General features: G+C 33.4%; 1 protein-coding gene across 1 annotated transcript in view; it reads left to right on the forward strand.

The window, feature by feature from the left end:
• Positions 1-23,272, forward strand: part of LOC148953483 (uncharacterized) — a 208,442-nt gene that overhangs the window by 46,581 nt on the left and 138,589 nt on the right. The window contains exons 2-7 of the mRNA XM_089087977.1: positions 518-633; positions 7,312-7,655; positions 9,925-10,076; positions 10,952-11,235; positions 12,599-12,818; positions 13,855-13,992. Of these exons, the coding sequence (XP_088944103.1) occupies positions 631-633; positions 7,312-7,655; positions 9,925-10,076; positions 10,952-11,235; positions 12,599-12,818; positions 13,855-13,992 (1,141 nt within the window). The 5' untranslated portion in view covers positions 518-630. The remainder of the gene's footprint in view (positions 1-517; positions 634-7,311; positions 7,656-9,924; positions 10,077-10,951; positions 11,236-12,598; positions 12,819-13,854; positions 13,993-23,272) is intronic.

Raw genomic sequence — 23,272 nt, forward strand, 5'->3', positions numbered from 1 at the left:
GATGTGATTTTCATTAAAATTATATGATTTTTAGGGGGTGTTTCTCCTTTTTTTCCAAAATAAGGCAAATTTTCTCAGGCTCTTAAACTTGGATGGGTAAGAATAAATTTAGGTTTGGTATGGTGTTGGAGGGGCTCTGGGTCCTTTTTGTTCTTCAAATAATACAAATTAGCAACAGTTTCATGAAAAATTATTATACAAGGCGAAAGATACCTATCTTTCTGCTAAAACTTAATGGAAAGGGGATAAAGGAAGTCGTAGGAAAAAAAACAGGACAAAAACAAAGGTTTGCTCTAGCCATATAATTATTATGAATGAATAAATCCCACATATAATGAAGAAATACATTACAGCAAGGAAGTGGAACTCTATATTATTAGAAATGACGATTAACCAATTATTTAGGCCCCACCCCCGCCAAAAAAAAGCAATCTATTTTTTGTGCTTTACTGGATTTTATTACGTATTATAATTATTTTTCGAGTTATCACTTACTGATGCAAAAATATTTTTACAGATCTGAATTATAGCCCTTATGGAGGATTCCTTGCCTTTGAAAATGGATGGAACTCTTCATACGAAAATAAAACTTCACAGGACTATATTACTCTGTCGACAGCAATATCTGAAATGGTTAGTATTTACGTATACCTACGTATACATAGGTATACGTAGGTATACCTATGTATACATAGGTATACATAGGTATATTTACGTATACATAGATGCCTGGATTGGAAACATCCTAGGTTTAACTGGTTAATTCTTGGAATTACTACTCTGATGGCCTGTTAATAGCCAAAAGTAATAATGTTTTAAGAATAATTTGAGGATTTTTTTTTAGTCTGTGGGATTTCACAGTAATAAGAAATAATTTATATAAACATGACACATGATTCTATTTCTAAATTATTTATTCCACATCTTCTTTCGTGCTGTTAGTCTTTGCATAAAAAGATAAATTTAGAAGACATTTCTTTTATTGATGTTTTTTTTATAGCTTAATCAGATATGTACACATTTGTTTTAGCTGACCTGGGATGTTTCAATAGAATAATTCTAAAAACCAAGAAAATAAAGAAAATGTAAGAAATTGTGACTGAAATTCTATAAATACCTGGGCTCTTGAAGAAGCTTTGCTCTAGGCACTAACAAGGGTTGTAGCTAAGAATTTATCCTGGAAGGACCTTTAAAAATGAAATGTTTATGAAGCCTTTTAGAATACCCAAACAGATCACTATTTGAGTAAGATTCAAATAAAAAGGTAAAAATGCAGAAGAGAAAAGAGACGAGCTAACTTAAAGCCTCGATTCTTTGTTCTTTATCAACCTTGTCATCGTACAAAAAATATGTAAGCATACACCGTTTAATACTGAACTATTTTGTTATCCTGTCTTGTATGGTAGGTACAGTATTTAAAGTCTCCTAAAAAATTTTGAGGCTTACCACCACTGTTGGTGGCAATAAATATGCAATAATGGGCTATTCTTGGTCTTAAGAAGCAATGCTGTGTCGGGAAAACTCTTGTCTGCCAATAAATAACTATAAAATATCTACGAGTATCAGTAGATCACCAAGTAATTAAAAGAATCTTCCGTCTGCTGACTATAAATTAATTAACCAGTTTTGAAAGATAGTAGTGAAGAGCCGAAGCCAAAATAAATTAAGTTTATAATTCCCAATTTTTTAAGAATTATTTGTTCCTCTGACATATGTCGAATTTTGGGAAGTGCCCCCTATCCTTGTAAAAATTTTGTAGATAGAGAAATGAGCTTATTCAATCATTGTATATTCACGGCATTTCGAAATAAACAGGACCCCATCTCCACCCCCCTCTTGCCAAGTATTATTTATGGCTAGTCTAAATATTTCCTAGGAATGAGGGGAGGTTAAGGGATAATTCTACTGTCTTTTCATATCGATCTGAGCGACATATTGCATAAGTTTAGTCATACACTTTTTAGAACCCTCCCCACCCTAATCGTTTGCCGACCATTTACGTCTCATAGGACGAAAAATCCAAACTTGACCCAGAGTGACTTTTCAAAGTCACTCATTCAAAGACTCATTTAAAGTTGTGACTTTTTTTGTAGGTTTCCTTATTTGGGTCACAAAGTGTCACAATGAGTCACATTTAAAGGTCGCCTTACACCTTGACGCCTTAAAGTTCGTGCTCGTCTTGGTAAAAAAAATTGCGTAAATTAATATCATTTTACTTTTTTTACGAATATACTCTGGGCTCTTGAAGGAGGGGGAAAACGCGCACAATATTCAATTATCTCTTATACATATTGAATAAAAAAAAAAACTTTTATGAACTGAAAGTAAGGAGCAACATTAAAACGAACAGAAGTTATTGCGTTGATGAGGGAGTTCACCCCCTAGTCAATATCTTGCTCTTTACACTAAAGTTAGAATTTTTCTCCAATTCTTTAAGAATGATCCCTGAGCCACAAAGGCCGTTTAATTAGAATAGATAGCTCTTTTGAAAGAACTAAAAACATTTGGTATAAAGAGCGAGTTATTGACTAGCGGGCGAACCATCTCATATACGTAATAATTTCTGTTCAGTTTAAGTTTTAATATTGCTTTATTTTAAACAATGCTGGTAAATCCAGCACCCCCTTCATAGAAATCACCCTTTCCCCGTGGGAAAATTCTCCGTGAAAAATTCCTCCCACGTAACCTCGTCTTCCGACCCCCCCCCCCAGACCAGAAAAATTTCTCCTGAAAACGTCTGTATACTTCCCAATAATCAATACTATATGTAAACAATGGGCAAACTTCATGTCTTGTAGCCATTCCCCGGGAATTGTGGGGGATTAAGTCATCCTCAAAGACATAGTTATTAGATTTTCGACTATGTTGAACAAACTGGCTATCTAAAAAATTTATCGGGTGACTTAGGGAAAAAATGAGCGTGGGAGGGGCCTAGGTGCCCTCCAATTTTTTTGGTCACTTAAAAAGGCCACTAGAACTTTGAATTTCCCTCCGAATGAGCCCTCTTGCGATAATCTAAGACCACTGGATCGATACGATTACTCCATGGAAGAAATCAAATATCACGCATCCGCTATCTTTCATCTGGCAAAAAATAAAAAATTCCAGATTTTTGCAGATAGGAGCTAGAAACCTCTACAGTAGGATTTTTTGATACGCTGAAACGGATAGTTTGATCTTCATTAATATCTTATCACTTTTAGTAGAATTATTTTTTGAAATAATGCAAATGTTTTCAGGCTCGTAACCTTTGATGGGTAAGACTAAACTTGATGGAACTCACATATTTGACATCCATATAAGAATCCAATTATTTTATGCATCTATTGGTATCAAAATTCCATTTTTTAGAGTTTCGGTTACTGTTGAGCCGGGTCGCTCTTTACTTTACACTTCGTTACCACGAACTGTTTGATATCTGAGCCGAACCCTATGGTAAGCTATTGCCGAACCCTTGGGTTTTTGAACGGTATCTGTATAATTTTTTTTTACAACATTGCAGAAGCCAATCGTATGAATTAATTAGGTTCCACTTTTTCATTGGTTAGCTCTTATAATTTTTTTTTTATATGATGGAGATGGTGACCTCGAAAAGGTAGACGATGAGGGCGAGGAGAATTACTAATTATGGTTTTATTTGCTTTCCCTTAGGATTTTGACTTTTATAGTATACTACATATTTTTATGTCTCATTTTCCAATTTCCTAGGCTCAGAACATAAAATTCAAACTCCATCAGCTGTAAAACTTGTTTGATTTCTCACTTTTTCAAGTAGAGAACTTGTAGATGCTAATCAGTGTTGTAGCTAGGATTTTATCCTGGAAGGACAAGGAATCTACGAGGAAGCTAGGGATTGGTCGATTTGCCATCTTCTGTCTAAATTTATCTTTCCTCTTTGGAGTCGCTATAAAAGCGACTCCACTCTAGTTCTTCATCCATTGACATAATGTAGAACTGGTTCTTTCGCTAGTTTGTTTCAGCTTAGCGTGAGACGAGACAAAGAAAAGTGACAGAATAGATGGGAAATATAATTTAGGCTATATATTTGCACACTAGGGGATGGCTCAGGTAAAGTATTTAGACAGTGTGAAGTTAGAAAACAACTCCAACTAAATAAAATGTAGAATAATTGTACCAAACACATTTTGCATGCAGACCCGCTATACATTACCTCCCCCCCCCCGCTAATGTGCAAATATATAGACCAAGTTTTTTTTTAAGTATTATATTTTTATTACATTTTGGTATATTTCCTTTGGATTAACCTAACTTCACTTCTTGAGTCGGGTCGTTATAACAGATACCGAGATACAGATAAGATAAGTACCAGATACAGATAAAAGATAAGTACCATGTTTTTTCTATAGAATTTGTAGGTGTTCTCGAGGTACTGCTCACCATTGTTCCTAACCAAACCATACCAATGGCTCTAATTTTCAATCGCTTTGAAAAAAAAACATAAGAATGAACTAAATTTCACTGTTTCAATTGGTTATAGCCAGTGTTTTGCGGGTTTTAAACCGTTACGATTAAAATCATTTTTTAAAAATCCGTTTTTAAAAACCGTTTACGGTTTACGATTCAATTAATGTAAAAAGTTGTTTAAAACATAAAATGTCTATGATGCCATTTAGGATATCCAGCAGTACATTATTTGATAAAATTCAAATAAAAAGGTAAAAATGCAGAAGAGAAAAGAGACGACCTAACTTAAAGCCTCGATTTTTTGTTCTTTATCAACCTTGTCAACAATATGTAAGCATAAATCGTTTAATACTGGACTATATCGTTGTCCTGTCTTGTATGGTAGGTACAGTATTTAAAACCTCCAAACAATTTTAAGGTTTACAACCATTATTTCAAGAGATAAATTTTCAATAAATGGCCATTCTTGGTCTTAAGAAACAATGCTGTGTCTGGAAAACTATTGCCTACCAATTAATAACTATCAAAGCTCTAAGAGTAACAGCACATCACCAAGTAATTAAAAGACTCTTCCGTCTACTGACTCTAAATTGACAAACAATTTTTGAAAGATAGTAGTGAAGAGCTGAAAGCAAAAAATTCGGTTCATAATTTCCAATTTTTCAAGAGTTATTTGTTCCTCTGCATATGTCAAATTTCGGGAAGTACCCCCTATCTTTAGCACAACTGTGTAGATAAAGAAATTAAATTATTCAATCATTGTAAATTCACGACATTTCCAAATAAACAGGTCCTCTTCCCTCCCCCTCTTGGCAAGTATTATTTATGGTTACTCTAAATATTTCCGTCAAATGAAGGATCTGAGTTACATATTCCATAAATTTAGTCATACACTTTTAAGACCCCCCCCCCCCCTAGTCTTTCGCCAACCATTTACTTTCCATACATTGAAAGACCCCATCTTCACTGAGAGCTTATATCATTAGAACGATTCTGTCAAAATTCAAATTTGTGCCTTTTTCCGTAGGATCGGTTTCCTTAGTTGGGTTCCAGAAGGTAAAACTGTTAATTAGAATTGACGTCTTAAAGGTCGAGCTCATCATGGTAAAAAAATACGTAAGGAAATATCATCTTAGTTTTTTCACGAGTATTGTTCTGCAACGATCAATATTGTCTATGGATTTTTCAGTCCATATTTGTTTTATTAAAATGTAAAAATAACTGAATTTTTTAATTTTGATAAAATATCGTTCAATTTTGAGTTGAAGATACTTTTACTTATGTGATTTTAAAGTTTAGGTTAACTGAGGAAACTAAAATTGAAGATGGCCACTCCAATAAGTCTTATGGGGTAATTCTATATATTTTTTCAATGATAAAAAAGAAATCCCCTAATAACAAAAAATGATAAGGGACACTACTAAGTAGCTGTGAAACTGTCGTAACTGTGAAACATTTAGCCAAAAGTACAAATTTTTACTTATAAGGACAATTGTGGACCGCTTGTCTCTTCAGGTTGAAAAAGCAAAGCAACTGTGGAGGCAACATTCCATTTCCAGAAATCAATTTTTATTTTCTGCAGTTTTGAAGAGATTTGTCATATCTAATTCTTTGCGTTTTTCCATTGGTTTGCAAAGATGGGTTACAATTTTTTTTTTTTTTACAAATCACATCGTTGAACTGTAGAGCTAAATTAGTTTTAATTATTTAGTTTTAATCGAAGCTAAATTAGTTTTAATCAAAGCTAATTTAGTTTTAATTATTTAGTTTTAATCAAAGCTAAATTAGTTTTAATCAAAGCTAAATTAGTTTTAATTATTTAGTTTTAATCATAGCTAAATTAGTTTTAATCAAAGCTAATTTAGTTTTAATTATTTAGTTTTAATCAAAGCTAAATTAGTTTTAATCAAAGCTAAATTAGTTTTAATTATTTAGTTTTAATCAAAGCTAAATTAGTTTTAATCAAAGCTAATTTAGTTTTAATTATTTAGTTTTAATCAAAGCTAAATTAGTTTTAATTATTTAGTTTTAATCAAAGCTAAATTAGTTTTAATCAAAGCTAAATTAGTTTTAATTATTTAGTTTTAATCAAAGCTAAATTAGTTTTAATCAAAGCTAAATTAGTTTTAATTATTTAGTTTTAATCAAAGCTAAATTAGTTTTAATCAAAGCTAAATTAGTTTTAATTATTTTGTTTTAATCAAAGCTAAATTAGTTTTAATCAAAGCTAAATTAGTTTTAATTTATTAGTTTTAATCAAAGCTAAATTAGTTTTAATCAAAGCTAAATTAGTTTTAATTATTTAGTTTTAATCAAAGCTAAATTAGTTTTAATCAAAGCTAAATTAGTTTTAATTATTTAGTTTTAATCAAAGCTAAATTAGTTTTAATTATTTAGTTTTAATCAAAGCTAAATTAGTTTTAATCAAAGCTAAATTAGTTTTAATTATTTAGTTTTAATCAAAGCTAAATTAGTTTTAATCAAAGCTAATTTAGTTTTAATTATTTAGTTTTAATCAAAGCTAAATTAGTTTTAATCAAAGCTAAATTAGTTTTAATTATTTAGTTTTAATCAAAGCTAAATTAGTTTTAATTTTTTAGTTTTAATCAAAGCTAAATTAGTTTTAATCAAAGCTAAATTAGTTTTGCTTTGACGCTTCATCACCTTCGCTATGTTCATTGTATCAGAGATTCCTCCAAATCATGTATTTCGCGAGAGGCTAAAAATGCAAGAATTATGATATCAGCTTATAATTGCTATCTTTCATCTCCCAATTGTCTTATTAACTTCTTGCAAAATTTTTAGGAAGAGCATCGAATTTCAATGATTAAAGTAAGCCATCTCCAACTTTTTCAAGTTTTTTAGCTTTGTCATTTTCTATTTCAGTTTGAAGCAAATTTCAAAGGCGCTTTCATTTACTTATCAGAAATCTTTGAAGATACTTCTGCTTCAACACCAAGAATTGGTGTTAACTTTCAGTTGAACTTAGAAGCATCAGAATCTGTGACTGATTATGTTTCTTCTGTGATTTCCACGTTGAGGGGAGATGAAACGGGTGATGTTATTGTCCTGTCACGATTGATTGAACTAAGATTAATATTGTCTTCACTGGAAATATCGAAGTTACTTCTGCAATGCAATTCTTCAAATACGTGCTCAAGCGACGGAGATCTGTTTGCCATATGTACGCCTGATGTGGTTGAAGGGACCAGCTGCAATTGTAGCCCAGGGTAAGTGTAAAATTTAGTAAAACAGCGACAATGTGAATTATTTAAGATTATCCTAGACCGATGGAATGTCTATTAACGTGCTTCCAATTTATAATAGAACTTTACGGAAAATAATTGTCTTTTCCGCTACTTCGAGCCGAAATGGTACTCCATTTTAAGGCAGGTCCTTCATTTTGTGGTACGAAATTCATTTTATGGTACGAAATTGCAAGCCATATTCATTTTATTTTTATTTTTTAGTCTTGTATAAGGATTTAAATCTAATTCTATAGGATTTAAATGAGCAATAAGGTTTTTCAAAGAAAGTTATTGAACGCAACGTTAACATTTTATCAAGTTTATCTTGTTGTTTTTTTCTATTCCGTTGCTATCCTAGTCTTTTTTTTCTATAAAATGGAAATTTAATACTTACGAGATAATTATGAAAGCAGCTTCTATGAGAAAATTATTTTATGTTTTTGTCTTCGAATTTAGTATTCGTCATACAATAGAATTATCAGTAAAGTTAGCCAAGAATGTTATATGAATTTATTGTGAATTAATGTAAGTTGTAAAACACTGAACAATTAATCTTTGCTATTTAAAACTATAGTTTTGTCGACTTCTAATGAAAAACTAATTTTTATTTATGAAAAATTGTAGTTATACAGATAAAAAACTTTACATTTACTAAAACTAATCTGAAACAGAGGATTGAAAAGCATTAAAGCATAAGAAATAAGTTTTAGAGGAAACAAAATGTTTAGTCGGAAAGAATAAGGTGAAGACTGTACCTTTCTGAATTTCGCTTTGTGAGAAATACCAAGTGAGATAACTATATTCTAAGATTGATCGAATAAATATGATAAAACGAATTTAATTCTATGGTTTATATGGGTCTGTAAAAACTTGATGGGGCGTTATTGGAAAGCTGCGTCTTAAAAGAAACTTAAGCATTTAGGCAGAATCCATAATGAGGAGCTAAGCCTTTCGACCAAAAAACTCCAATTTAGTTCAAGCTTTGGCAGTTGAGTTGCCGAAACTACTAAATCACAACTATGAATTTAACAGACCTGGAAGCTGACCTGGAATCTACGTTTCGGATGTGACTTTTTTTATTCATTTTTAAATCTGGCAACAGATTCGGGAAAGGGGGCTATTAATCTCGGTTCAAAACGTTAATAGCGTTAGAAATTAGGATTCGAGTTCATTTCTTTTTAGTTATAATATTTTCTATGGTCATTTCTAACACCTTGAGCCATTATATTTTTTGTTTAGGGTTCAACGTTTAGAGACTTGGAGTTTCCTGCTAGGTATATGACGAACGTTTCGTTCAACAATAAACCATTGTTTTTGATGGTTTTGTGTTTTGTAATGGACAAGCTTATCGTTCAAAAGCAAAAAAAAAGAAAAAGAGATGAGGTTTTGAAGAAACATTTTAATTAATAGACCAAATGAAATATTATTGTCGACAATAGAGAGATTTTGTATACAGGTAAGTTTTTAGACCCTACAACCTGCATACAAAGCACGAAAATGGAATATGTGTTTTTATTTTGGTCAGCCGTATCCGAATTTCTAAATCTCATCCGTAAAAGTATATGATATATTATTCACATTTGAATCTTGACAATAGTTATATATTTCAAAAACTTTGAAAGTCTGAGAATTCAGAATTTGGGATAATGAAAAATCTATAGCATTCTCGTTTTGAACAAGACACTCAAAATCTAAACCAATTAATGAAGCCTCATTGAAATTTTTATGTAGAAATATATATAAATGGCACTTTACTTTGTATTCCCACAAGGGAAATCTCTAAAAGTGTGGATTAACACTGCGCAAGGAAAGATCTTCTTTTTTTGGCCATTGAATACTATGCAGTTGGGCTTAGAAAATAATTTGACCTCTCCATACTTAAATGTCGTTAAGCTCATACTCCATAGTCGCTTACATAAACCAACGATTCTGAACATTTTTCAGTTAACGAATAATATAACATGATTAAAACCAAAAATCATTAACGATTGCTGTCACTTAATGAGTGTCACTTACCATTAACGATTCCGAATCAACGAACGATTCTTTGTCACTTCCATCAATTTCAATTTATAGGGTTATTGGCAAATGAACCACTCATGTAGCTTTTGAATTATGCTTCTCAACTTAAAATTTATAGGATTTAAAGATACAGATTAGGGGTTCTATGACGCTATATCTAATTTATGTAAGAATTTAGTAATTGATGTACGCTTGCTTATGTCAGAAGTTCACTCTTTCCTTTCTATAGGTTCAAGGAAGTAAATAATATTTGTACTGACATCGACGAGTGTAGTGACACCTTGGCCTGCTTAGTTCCTGAAGCTGAATGCGTTAATACTGCTGGTTCATTCGAATGCAGTTGTCCTAGCTACTTAGTTGATACACCTTTTGGATGTTTGAGTAAGATATTTTTTATGTAAAACTAAAATTGATGTCAAGTCAACTTTTACCAAAAATCTCTTTTGAAGGCATCTAAATTCCTTTACTAGAGTGAAAAAACTTACATAAATCACCTGAATCCCTGTTCCAACATTTAGGTCTAGCTTTGAACAGAGATTCAGGTGATATAAGAATAAATGAGTCGTATTTCGGTTTTCTCAAAAGAGAAGCCGATACTTTAATAGTCCCAGATATAAAACTTGTACCACTTTCCCAATCACTTAATCAGACACGTCAACAACCCCTTAAGTCTCAAAGAGTGTCTGCGAGGAATGCAATTATTAAAATCAGGAATTAGATGACATAGCTCTCCAACTCATTCAATTGTTGCTTCGTTTTGGTTTGAGTGAATGAATGTTTCTCTTTTATTTCTCGGTTATTCGCTAATATCTGTCGATGGCAGTTCAATTTGGAATTTCAATTGCAAATCACGGATATTGGTGAATGACTGACTTTTATTGCCTGTAGGTATTTGGTTTTAATTCTTACAACTTTTGGCTTTTATTGAATTTTATTCCTCTTTTAATTTTTTGTTTTTTTTTTCATTGTTTTTTTTCAAATTCAAATTTAGTTTCGGTATTTTATTTTGTTGGTTTTTTCTTCGGCACTCTCATCGATTATGTTGTTTTATTTTGCGCTGAAGAAGAGAGGCATTTGTCCTCTCAACATATTCGCTTTGTTGTGTATTGTCAGTATTTTCATTTGGCCTTTAAAAACCCCATTTTTGCTCGTTTTTCTTTCTTTATGTTCTTCTTATTATTTTTAAATGATGTTTTCAATTCGGAATTTGAATAACCCTAATATTAGAATACATCATTTACTATGAATGTTTTCAGGTCCAGTCATTAGTGAAGAAAATCCATGCTCTGAGAAGAAAAATGCTGCAGTTTGCCTAACAAACGGTGCTAGATGCTTTAAAGACTTGTCTGATGATTTATTTGTCTGTCGTTGTGAATTCCCCTTTATATATACCCCTGAAGGATGTATCTTGACAACAGAGCAAAATATTTTGTCGCAAAGCCGCTACAAGCTAGAGATTGGTGGTGTCAATTGGTCCGAGTCTCTGTCAGTCCAAGGCTCACTAGAATTTTTATCTCTGACAGAAAAGATTAAATCCTTAGTAAGTTTCAAATCCTGAATGGGAAGACCAGTAGTAAGTAACAGTGGAGAAGGGTATAGTTTTTCATATATTGATCGGGTTGTACGCTCACCCTATTCTTATGTCCTGTAAAGTATCTTCAAAGAATATCTAACCATCTTTGATTAAAAGAACTACAACAAAACAAGCTTTGATTTGTTCCAAAAAGGGATTTTATTAAGAAAAACAGCTAGACCTGTAGGCCAAAATTCATCGTGCTTTTTTATCCATCAGTTTGATTTTTCAAAAACAGAAACGGAAAGAATTTAACCTTTCAATTTCCAAGATTTTCCCTGAGGAATTTCTAAGACGGTTAAATGGTATAATTGAAAGTAGTTAATGCATTAAAATATCTTGCCACTCGTTAAGAGTGACAAAAAACATTTCGAAGGACTTTCTACCTTTATTTTTACTGTGTAAGTTTATCGCAATTTGGTTTTGAATTTACTAAGTAACTTTCGATTAAGTTTCAAAAATCGTTCTTTCTTTCAAGATAGGCATGCAATGGGAGAGCGGGGTAAAAAATGCATGCTGGCTCCACACTTTGCTGTTTTACTAAAAGAGATACGTATCACAAGCCGTATTCAGGTGCCTCTTTTATTTGGGGAGGATGTACCTTATTTATTGCGTATTTGGGTACCGCCAGGTAGATTATGTTAGTGATTGGCATGGCATGTAATCAATGATTTGTAATCATGATTGACGATAGGCACGTCGACAGGGATGGCCTTAGGCCTTTTTACCTTAAAGTATCGCATTTACGTATAATGTTTTCTATTTTTGGCCTTTCTTTCGAAGCAATACCCCTCCTCAAATACTGGCACTGGTCCAAATTCCTGCATTATTGCCCGTTTTAGAGCTAAGATGTCAATGCAAAAAAAAAAAAACAGGTATGATACTTCATCAGCTTAGTGATTATAGGATCAGAAAAAATGAGCTAACAATATGGTAGAAGATAAATAAATTAATAGTAGTGTTCCGTAACTCTGCATTTCTGTGCGTTCCGCTTTTTGTGTAAAACCTTGATACACTGTTATAAAACTGATGCATGTCTAGACATACCATACTCAATTTTTTTGATTAGACAGAGTTCAAAGGAACCCTCCTCAAAAATTTTCTAGGTTATATTTATGAAAAAGACACAAGGTCCCAAAGATGTCTTAGGGCGGGGTGTTGAGTTATTATCGTGATTTTGACGAACCTGAACATAATTTCGATACAAATTCGGTATTTCTCCGCCTACCAGTACTTATTCGGTTATGATCTCGGACATGTTGGTAACCAGCTATTGGTTCACTGCGTTTCAGTTTCTAAGCCAGAAGTATTTTTCAATGTATATTTCTAGTTTTCCATTGTACTGCGGGATCAGGATTTGCAACTCGAAGGTGATAAACTTGAGGGGAGCATTGCAAGGCTGGTTAGCTGTAAAAAAGAGGCCAGTGGTTCCGTTACTGCTAAAGTGGATCTTACTCTGAGTAATCAATCATATGCAGATTCAGTTCTTGGCGTTACAGTGCCCGGTCTTGGCATTGAAGTTCTCTCCATTGTGAAAATATCTGATAAAGGTAACATTAGCTACACAAATCTCTTTCCAGTATATACATCTATTTGTTTAACTTGTCTTTCGTATGAATTATTTAGTACAATAAAGAAAGCCCAACATTATTTACGAAATTACTTGCTTTTATATTTGTCCCATCGTAAAAAAGAAAGACTTGGAATACGTTTGATGTGTGGTAGCTTTACATAAATTTTAAATTTATTTAAAAAAGACGCCGCCCACCAAGATGACGGAAAAAGTAAAAAGATGACGTAAAACTTCTGCAAATAGGACTATATAAGATGGCAACAAGGCTCATAAATTTTAAAATACTCGATCGAAATTTTTTTTTTATGCTGTGAAGTTACTGCTTTTTTCTAAAAAATGCTGGTTTAAACAATAGTTTGAATCTATGTTAATGATTCGACATGATGTTTTGCTCATGAAATAATGTTTTCTTCTGAACTTACGTTAATGATTCGAAATGATGTTTCGCTCAGGATATCATGAGACTTGTGGTAAATCCCTAAAGTTGGCAAATGATTCCCAAGCCTTAGAGCATGGAATGCCAGTAATAGCATTACGAGATGTGGATTACAGGCTTACTTCAAGTCTTGTTTTTTTTTCATCTGCACGGCATTCTAGCTCTTTCTATTCACTTAGTCTTAAATTCGGAGGGATTTGGACTTTTTTCTCATTTTTCAAATATCAAAATATGAATTTTAAGCCGTGGCGTTTTCATTTCACGTTCAAAAATAAATACAAACGTTAATTTTCATGCACTTTTTGATAATCAAATTTGCAAGGCTATTACAAAAGTAAGAAAATTAAGTTAAATATAAAAAAAGGAAGCTTTTTATTAATCACAAAATATAGTTTCTGTTTTAACAATACATATTTATATAGAAAGATACTAAACTAACTGCAGATGATTTTGCGAACATAAAATCGTCAACTTTCTTAATAATGACACCCCTGTTGCCAACATTTTACATGTAAAAGTATTGTTATATTTAGATGGTTGTTTGTCAAAAGTTAAAATTTTATTCGTATCGGTTTAGTTCTGAAGATTGATCCTACCTCATGTGAAGTCAATAATTGCCTTTCTGGACAAGTATGCACAACCATGGCAAGTGAAATTGGTTTTGAATGTGATTGTCCATTTCCGAAAACTTTGGTCAATGGAACGTGTGTTATAGGTAGGCTACCCTTCTATCTACTCGCTGTCTCTAATTCTTGCTGTCTCTGACTCAGCCTTTTAATTGTCTCTAATTCACATTTTTCTGAAGAAAGGTAGGTTAAATAAAATAAATAAGTTTTAAAACAATCTAGCTAAACATCACAAAAAGAGAAAAACACAGAACAGCAAAAAATTTAGGAATATTCAAAACGTGGAAAGCAAGGAAATAATTTAAATATTTGGAAAGAACTCACTTCGGACGTCCGCAATGCAAATATGATTAGAATAGATTCGGGTTCCACGAAAAGAAGTAACAAAGTAAAAAATAAACCTATAAAAAGCCATCCCATTTATGAACTTCAAAAGGCATCTAAAGAAAAGTAACAAATACTGGATTAAGAATTTTGAGAGTTATTTAGAGAGACTTTTGAGAATTTTATAACTATTTGAAAATTTAGTTTTTATGGTGCTTTATGAATCTTTTACTTGGTTTTGAAATACCTCAACCTTATTAGCTTTTGAAATAATTGGAATACATTGGTTATACAAATGTATACAATTTACAACCTTGTATTATTTTTAAGGTTGACTCTTTAGTCAAATTTCACTGGTTTTCCTAGTTGTAGCTGATTTTCTATTGTATGTGTTGTATTTTAGCTTTATGAATTTTGATTCGTCTTTTTACCTTTGTGTGAGAAAGTCAAACTTTAGCGTAAAGAGCGAGGCGTTGAGGAGGGGACAGCCCCTTTCATATACGGAATAATTTCTGTTCGTTTTAAGTTTAATGTCGTTCCGTAGTTTCACTTAAAAAAACTTGTTTTTTTTATTTAATTTTTGAACGGTTTTGAATTAATGCAGGTTTTGATTTTGGGTCACCGTACATGAATAATTAAAACAAAATTTGCATATTAATTTTACTTTTATTTGGTTAAATGGCTTTCTCGAAACTTGTTTAATTTTACTTACGAACGTTTTTATTAGTAATAAATACACTTAACTTACGAATTAACTTACGTAACGAACTTCTATATTCATATATTTTTTTATACGTATATTAAGGGTTTCGCCCCCTAGTCAATACCTCGCTTTTTAAGCTAAAGTTCAAATTTTGTTCCATTTCTTTAAAAATGACCCCTTAATCACAAAGGCCGTTATTTAGAATAAATAGCTCTTATGAAAGTATTAAAAAATCTTTGGCTTAAAGAGTGAGGCATTGACTAGGGGTTTAACCCAATCATATACGTAATATTTTCTGTTCGTTTTAAGTTTTGATGTTGCTCCTTACTTTCAGTTGAAAAACTTGTTTTTTTAAATTTCATTCTGATCCTTTTTTAAATAATGCTGGGAAACCCGACGCCCCCTTCAAAGCAATGTCCCTTCCCCCGTGAAAACTTCCTCCATGTAAAGATCCTCCCACATAACCCCCGACCCCCCGGCCCCCCTAATACCAGAAAAATTCCCCCCTGAAAACGTCTGTATATTTACCAATAACCAATACTATATGTTAACATTGGGTAAAGTTCATAACTTTCAGCCCCCCTCCCAGGGACTTCGGGGAATAAAGTCATCCTAAAGGACATAGTTATCATAATTTCGACCATGCTGAACAAAATAACTATCTCAAAATTTTGATCGGGTGACTTTGAGAAAAAAATTAGCGTGGGAGGGGGCCTGGTTGCCCTCCTTTTTTGGGTCACTTAAAAAGGGCACTAGAACTTTTAGTTTCCGTTCCAATGAGCCCTCCCACGATATTCTAGGGCCACTGGGTCGATACGATCACCCCTGGGGAAAAAAAATAAAAAAATAAACACGCATCCGTGATCTTTCTTGTGGCAAAAAATGCAAAATTCCACATTTTTGTTGATATGAGCTTGAAACCTCTACAGTAGGGTTCTCTGACACGCTGAATATGATGGTGCGATTTTCATTTAGGTTCTATGATTTTTAGGGGGTCTTTCCCCCTTTTTTTGAAAATCAGTCAAATTTTCCCAGGCGTGTAACTTTTGATAGGTAGGACTAAACTTGATGAAACTTATATATTTAAAATCAGCATTAAAATCTAATTCTTTTGATGTATCTATTGGAATCCAAAACCCGTTTTCTAGAGTTTCGGTTACCACTGAGCCGGGTCGCTCCTTACTTACAGTTCGTTACCACGAACTGTTTGATCAAAAAAACTGACAGACAGAGTGTGGTAGTTAACCGTAAGTAAAACAAAACAATATTTTGCTATAAATCTTAGCATTATATAGATAGTTGGGTTTGACTTTTTTTTTCATTTTTGGCTGTTAAGGCTAGTATGCGACCACAAGGTCAAGGACAGATATTTGATATTTGAATGAAAAACTCTTGCATCTTCGTCCTAATAATTTGTTTGCATGCCACCACATGTCATTATTTGGTACCATATCTGGACTGAAATGGCTGAAAAGTATGATATTTAAGGAAAACTAAAAACGAGCAAAGAAGTAATTAAGAAGACAATATTTTCTATGGAAGGAAAGAGAGATGTTGAAACTGATCAAACAGTTCGTGGTAACGAACTGTAAGTAAGGAGCGACCCGGCTGAATGGTAACCGAAACTCTAGAAAACTGGTTTCTGATACGAATAGATACATCAAAAGAATCAAATTTCAATGCTGATTTCAAATATATAACTTTCATCAAGTTTAGTGCTACGCATCAAAAGTTACGCGCCTGAGAAAATTTGGCTGATTTTCAAAAAAAGGGCGAAAGACCCCCTAAAAGTTGTAGAACCTTAATTCAAATCACACCACCATATTCAGCGTATCAGAGAATCCTACTGAAGAGGTTTCAAGCTCCTATCTACGAAAATGTGGAATTTTGCATTTTTTGCCAGAAGAATGATCACGGATGCGTGTTTATTTGTTTTTTTTTCCAGAGGTGATTGTATTACCACAGTGGTGCTAGAATATCGTGATAGGGCTGAATGGAACTAAAGTTAAACGTTTTACTCCCCTTTTTAGGTGACAAAAAAATTGAAGGGCAACTAGGCCCCCTCCCACGCTCATTTTTTTCCCAAAAACACCCGATCAATATTTTGAGATAGCCATTTTGTTCAGCATGGTCGAAAATATGATAAATATGTCTTTTAGGATGACTTAATCCCCCGAAGTTCCCGGGGGGAGGGCTGAAAGTTATGAACTTTACCCAATGTTAACATATAGTATTGGTTATTGGGAAGTATACAGAAGTTTTCAGGAGGTTTTTTTTCTGGTAGTGGGGGGGGGTCGGGGGTTATGTTGGAGGATTTGTCCATGAAGGAAGATTTCATGGGGGAAGGAATATAGCCATGAAGGGGGTGCCAGACTTGCCAGCATTATTTATTGGTTATTGGGAAGTATACAGACATTTTCAGGAAGGATTTTTTTCTAAGAGGGTGGGGCTGGAGGAGGGAGTTACTTGGGGGAATCTTTCCGTGGAGGATGTTTCTTTGGGGTAAGGGACATTTCTATGAAGGGGGCGCCGGATTTCCAAGCATTATTTGAAAAACGATCAGAAATTAAATTAAAAAAAAACAAGTTTTTTTCAACTGAAAATAAGAAGAAACATTAGAACTTAAAGCGAACAGAAATTATAACGTATATGAAGGGGTTCTCCCCCAAGTCAATACCTCGCTCTTTACGCTACAGTTTTTTTTAGTGCTTTCAAAAGAGCTATCTACTGTAATTAAACGGCCTTTGTTATTCAGGAGTTTGTGAATTAAATTTTTTTTAACTTTTAACGTAAAGAGCGTGGTATTGACTGGAGGAGGAGGTTACTCGGGAGAGTCTTTCAGTGGAGGATGTTTCTTTGGGTTAAGGGACATTTCTATGAAGGGGGCGCCGGATTTTCAAGCATTATTTAAAAAGCGATCAGAAATTAAATTAAAAAAAACAAGTTTTTTCAACTGAAAGTAAGAAGTAACATTAGAACTTAAAACGAACAGATATTATTACGTATATGAGGGTGTTCTCCCCCAAGTCAATACCTCACTCTTTACGCTACAGTATTTTTTAGTGCTTTCAAAAGAGCTATCTATTCTAATTAAACGGCCTTTGTGATTCAGGGGTTTGTGAATAAAATTTTTTTTAACTCTTAACGTAAAGAGCGTGGTATTGACTAAGGGAAGAACCTGCTCATATACGTCATAATATATACGTAATAAAAAAAACAATAAAAAAACAAGCGATACGGCTCAATAGTAATCGAAACTTTTAAAAACTGAATTTTGATGTCAATAAATGTATCAAAAGAATGGGCTTATAATACTGATTCTAAATATATAAATTTTATTAAGTGTAGTATTACTCATCAAAGGCTACGAGCCTGAGAAAATTTACCTGATTTTTTAAAAAGGGAGGAGACATTCCCTACAAGTGAAAGAATTTTAATGAAAATCACACCGTCAGATTCAGCGTATCAGAAAACCCTATTACATAGGTTTCAAGCTCATATCTGCAAAAATCTGCAACTATATCTGCAACGTATTTTTTACCAGAAGAAAAATATACGAATATAGAAGTTCGTTTCGTAAGCTAATTTGTAAATTACGTCAAAACCAAATTTAGAGACAGCCATTTAGCAAAAAAAGAGTAAAATTTTTATGCAAATTTTGTTTACTTATTCAATGACGGTGAGCTAAAATAAAAGCTGCATTAACTAAATAATGATCAGAAATTAAATATTAAAAAAAAGTAAGTTTTTTAAACTGAAAGTAAGGAGTGACATTAAAACTTAAAAAGAACATAAATTATTCCGTATTTGCAAGGGACTGTCCCCTCCTCAACGCCTCGCTCTTTACGCTAAAGTTTGACTCTGTCTCACAGCTTTATTTTTTAAAACAATAAAAAACTTTAGTGTAAAGAGGGAAGCGTTGAGGAGGGGACAGCCCCTTTCATGTACAGAATAATTTCTGTTCGTTTTAAATTTTAATGTGGCTCCTTACCCTCAGTTTAAAAAGCTTGTTTTTTTATTTAATAACAAACAAAGATCATTGCTTCTGGGATCAAGCAGGATAAGTATACCAAACTAGCACAAATACGCGTAAACCAACTCGTGATATTGGTTGGTGCCTACCCAGGTTTAATTTTTATAACTCGTGACATGTTTAATTTCTTATGGCTGTCCTACTTATACAGTTTTCTACTCCTAAGAGAACATCCAAATTTTGGGGTCAGTTCTGTTTTTTTTTTATAAAGTGCTAATTTTTAAAATTCTATAGATATTGGAAAATATTACGAGTCAGTTTCCTTGAGCTAATTTGGTTGATATATCTTGGGCAATCTGCAAAGCAGCAATTTCTGTTCATTTTAAGTTTCAACTTTGTTCTTTGCTTCTGTAAGAATTATTTTGTCTCTTAATTAATTCAGCAAAAAACGTCTTCCATGATACCTGTTTCGGGACTTAATTTTAGTTGTTTTAGGTGCAGCTATCACAGTATTTAATCACATAACTCGTTAGTATTCTGTAATAGTAAAAAACAGGATCTGATATGGAAAAATTTTGCAGACAAAACTGTTTGTTGGAAGGTTTATATGGACACTGGTTAAATTTATTGCTTTTGGGTATGTTTCGCAAGAACTATAATGGTCTGACTAAAACTTGTTCTTTGCCATCCGTAAAACATGCCCTTTGCGTTTTGAACCTACAAAACTTCAATTTTTTTCTAATCAATCCTTTCGCTGTGCAGAGAAATACCATTTTGTCAAATCGTAGGCGTAGATAAGGAGACTTTAAAAGGTTAATCCCTCCACAGCCATTTTAGTGGCTTGAATTTTTTTTTTCCTTAATCATGCAACATCTACGAAATCGGCTCTTACTTTAACTACCCCAACTGTTGGTACCAATTTTTAAGGTGTGGTGCTCCATAAATTTACCTCCTATAGTCCCCCTCCCCGGAAGAATTTGAAAAATACGTTTCTAGTATTTTAATTAAGAAAACCTTCCCTGATATTTTGATTGAAAAATGGACAAAAAAAATTACACTCTGCTTGGATTTTGAAAAACACATAATATTCCCTCTGCATTTTCGTGAATTGACGCCATGGGCGATTAGATTTTTACCAACAAACAAAACAACCAAAGCCTCGTTTTATTACGAGCCAATAAATATTACTCTTAGTTGCAATGTGTCATTCCTCCTTTCATTAAACTGCTAAAAAAATATATACTTAGGTCTTTTTCCGCATCAAGATTTCTCAATCCAAATAGTCTCCTTCTGGCCCGATGAAGACAAATTCTTGTTGATGAAGTAGAAGGGGGCTGACACTTCTCCTACCATGTTTCGGATATGTTTGCCGTACAAACGGAATACCCGAAATTTTGTATTTCCATGGGTCTTTTGTTTTATTAAATAAAAAAAACAAGTTTTTTTAACTGAAAGTAAGGAGCGACATTAAAACTTAAAACAAACAGAAATTATTCTGTATATGAAAGGGGCTGTCCCCTCCTCAACGCCTTGCTCTTTACACTAAAGTTTTTTATTGTCTAAAAGTAAAAGAGTTGTGAGAAAGAGTCAAACTTTAGCGTAAAAAGCAAGGCGTTGAGTAGGGGACAGCCATTTTCATATACGGGATAATTTCTGTTGGTTTTAAGTTTTAACGTCGCTCCTTACTTTCAGTTAAAAAAACTTATTTTTTTTATTTAATTTTTGAACGTTTTTGAATAAATGCATGTTTTGACCTTGGCTCACAGTACAAGAATAATTAAAACAAAATTTTCATATTAATTTACTTTTATTTGGTTAAATGGCTGTCTCGAAACTTGTTTCAATTAATTTACGAACGTTTTTATTAGTAATAAATATACGTAACTTTCGAATTAATTTACGTAACGAACTTCTATATTCATATATTAATAATACGTATATTAGGGGGTTCGCCCCCTAGTCAATACCTTGCTCTTTAAGCGAAAGTTCGAATTTTGTTCCAATTCTTTAAAACTGACCGCTTAATCATAAAGGCCGTTAATTAGAATAAATAGCTCTTATGAAAGTACTAAAAAATCTCTGGCTTAAAGAGTGAGGTATTGACTAGGGGGTGAACCCAGTCATATATGTAATATTTTCTGTTCTTTTAAAGTTTTGATGTTGCTGCTGTTGTAGTTGAAAAACTTGTTTTTTTATATTTAATCTCTGATCTTTTTTTTAAATGATGCTGGGAATTCCGGCGTCCCCTTCATAGCAATGTCCCTTCCCCCATGAAACCTTCCTTCATGGAAAGATCCTCCCACATAACCCCCGACCCCCCCCCCCCTCGCTACCAGGAAAAATCTCCCGTGGAAACGTCTGTACTGTATACTTCCCAATAACCAATACTATATGTTAACATTGGGTAAAGTTCATAAATTTCAGCCCTGCTCCCAGGAACTTTGGGGGATTAAGTCATCCTAAAAGACATACTTATAATATTTTCGAACATGCTGAACAAAATGGCAATCTCAAAATTTTGATCTGGTGACTTTGGGAAAAATGAGCGTAGGAGGGGGCCTAGTTGCCCTCCAATTTTTTGTCACTTAAAAAGTTTTAATTTCCATTCTAATGAGCCCTCTCACGACATTTTAGGACCACTGGGTCGATACAATCTCCCCTGGGAAAAAAACAAACAAACAAATAAACACGCACCCGTGATCTTTCTTCTGGCAAAAAATGTAGAATTCCACATTTTTGTAGATAGGAGCTTGAAACCTCTACAGTAAGGTTCTCTGATACGCAGAATATGATGTTGTGATTTTCATTAAGGTTTTATGACTTTTAGGGGGTCTTTCCCCATATTTTCGAACATCAGCCAAATATTCTCAGGCGCCTAACTTTTGATGGGTATGATTAAACTTGATGAAATTTATATGTTTGAAATCAGCATTAAAATCCGATTCTTTTGATGTATCTATTTGTATCAAAATACCATTTTCTAGAGTTTCGCTTACCATTGAGCCGAGTCCGAATAACCAATACTATATGTTAGCATTGGGTAAAGTTCATGACTTTCAGCCCTCCCCTTGGGGGCTTTAAGGGATTAAGTCATCCTAAAAGACATAGTTATCATATTTGTCGAATGTCGGTTACCATTGGGCCGGGTTGCTCCTTACTTACAGTTCGTTACCACGAACTGTTTGATATGCTGAGGATATCCTGAACTTTATTCGGACTACTGAGCTTATTTTTTTTTTCGTCTTTTCTGATGAATACCGTAATTTTTGTCTTAAGATCAATTCAGAAAGGAATCGTTTTTTAATTGGAGGTTAATCATTCTGCACAGGATATCTCGCTTGATATTTCTGTTACTCCAATAGTAACAGAAATTACTGTATTCCGTCCTCCCTAGGCCTAGACGGACTGTATTCCTCCTCCCCAGGCCTTCCTATGAGTACCTCTGCCTCCCGAATTTGCAGTTATTTGATCCCTCGCGTTCATCGAATATTTACCATTTGTGTCAATGGTTCTGAATAAAGTTTTCTTCAACCTTTCCCCCTTGCCAGTCTTATAAATTCCGTTGGGATGCCCCTCAGGGGTGCCAGGTGGGAGTCTATCCCCCTAGATTTTGAAAAATACTGTTTTTTGGTGTTTTTACAGAAAAAAATCCCGCCCCTAGTTATCGAAACAACATCATTTTGTATTTTAATGAGAAAATTGCATAGCACCCTAACCTCAGCCCCCTTAAGGCTCGTGAATTGGCACCTTACTGCCCCATATCCTATATGCTATGATTTTTTGTGAGATATTAATTAAAACTGATGAAGTACAAAGGCACCCCACCAGTTTTTGTTTTACAAAATACTTGTTCCACATAGGCCTACTAGTTTTGATATGTAAAACCATTTTTGTCAAATTTTATTTTGTTTTTTATATTTCATTAATATTTTCTGACAAATGGGGCTCTAACCACCGGAACTATTTTATCTATTTTGTAAAACCATCCAATGTGACGCTTAAGTTAGTGCATAAACTCACAAATAGGATATAGAAAACAGTTATGCGTATACACACAATCTAAATGGTATAGGCACCTAACTGTTGGTTTAGCTTCATGGCCTCCTGAATTAGGTGAAATTCCGACAACGCTGGAAATGAACGAACGCTCTTTGAGCTTTTAGAGCCACGAATCTTGTTTTCCTAATCGAAATAGATATTTGCCGCAATAACGCCGAACTTCATCCGACTGCACCAGTTTCTACCATGCTACGCTCCTGTTGGGTTGATTTCATTTATGTATGGGTACAGACATTTCTTACCCAACACTTGTCAAGTGTAGGTATAGACACCTACCTCTGGGACTGGGGTGGAGGTATTTATTCTGCCT

The sequence above is a fragment of the Artemia sp. Qi Xiang Cuo genome, chromosome 4 (genome assembly GCF_049724085.1).
Source record: "Artemia sp. Qi Xiang Cuo chromosome 4, ASM4972408v1, whole genome shotgun sequence".
NCBI classification, from domain to species: Eukaryota; Metazoa; Arthropoda; class Branchiopoda; order Anostraca; family Artemiidae; genus Artemia; species Artemia sp. Qi Xiang Cuo.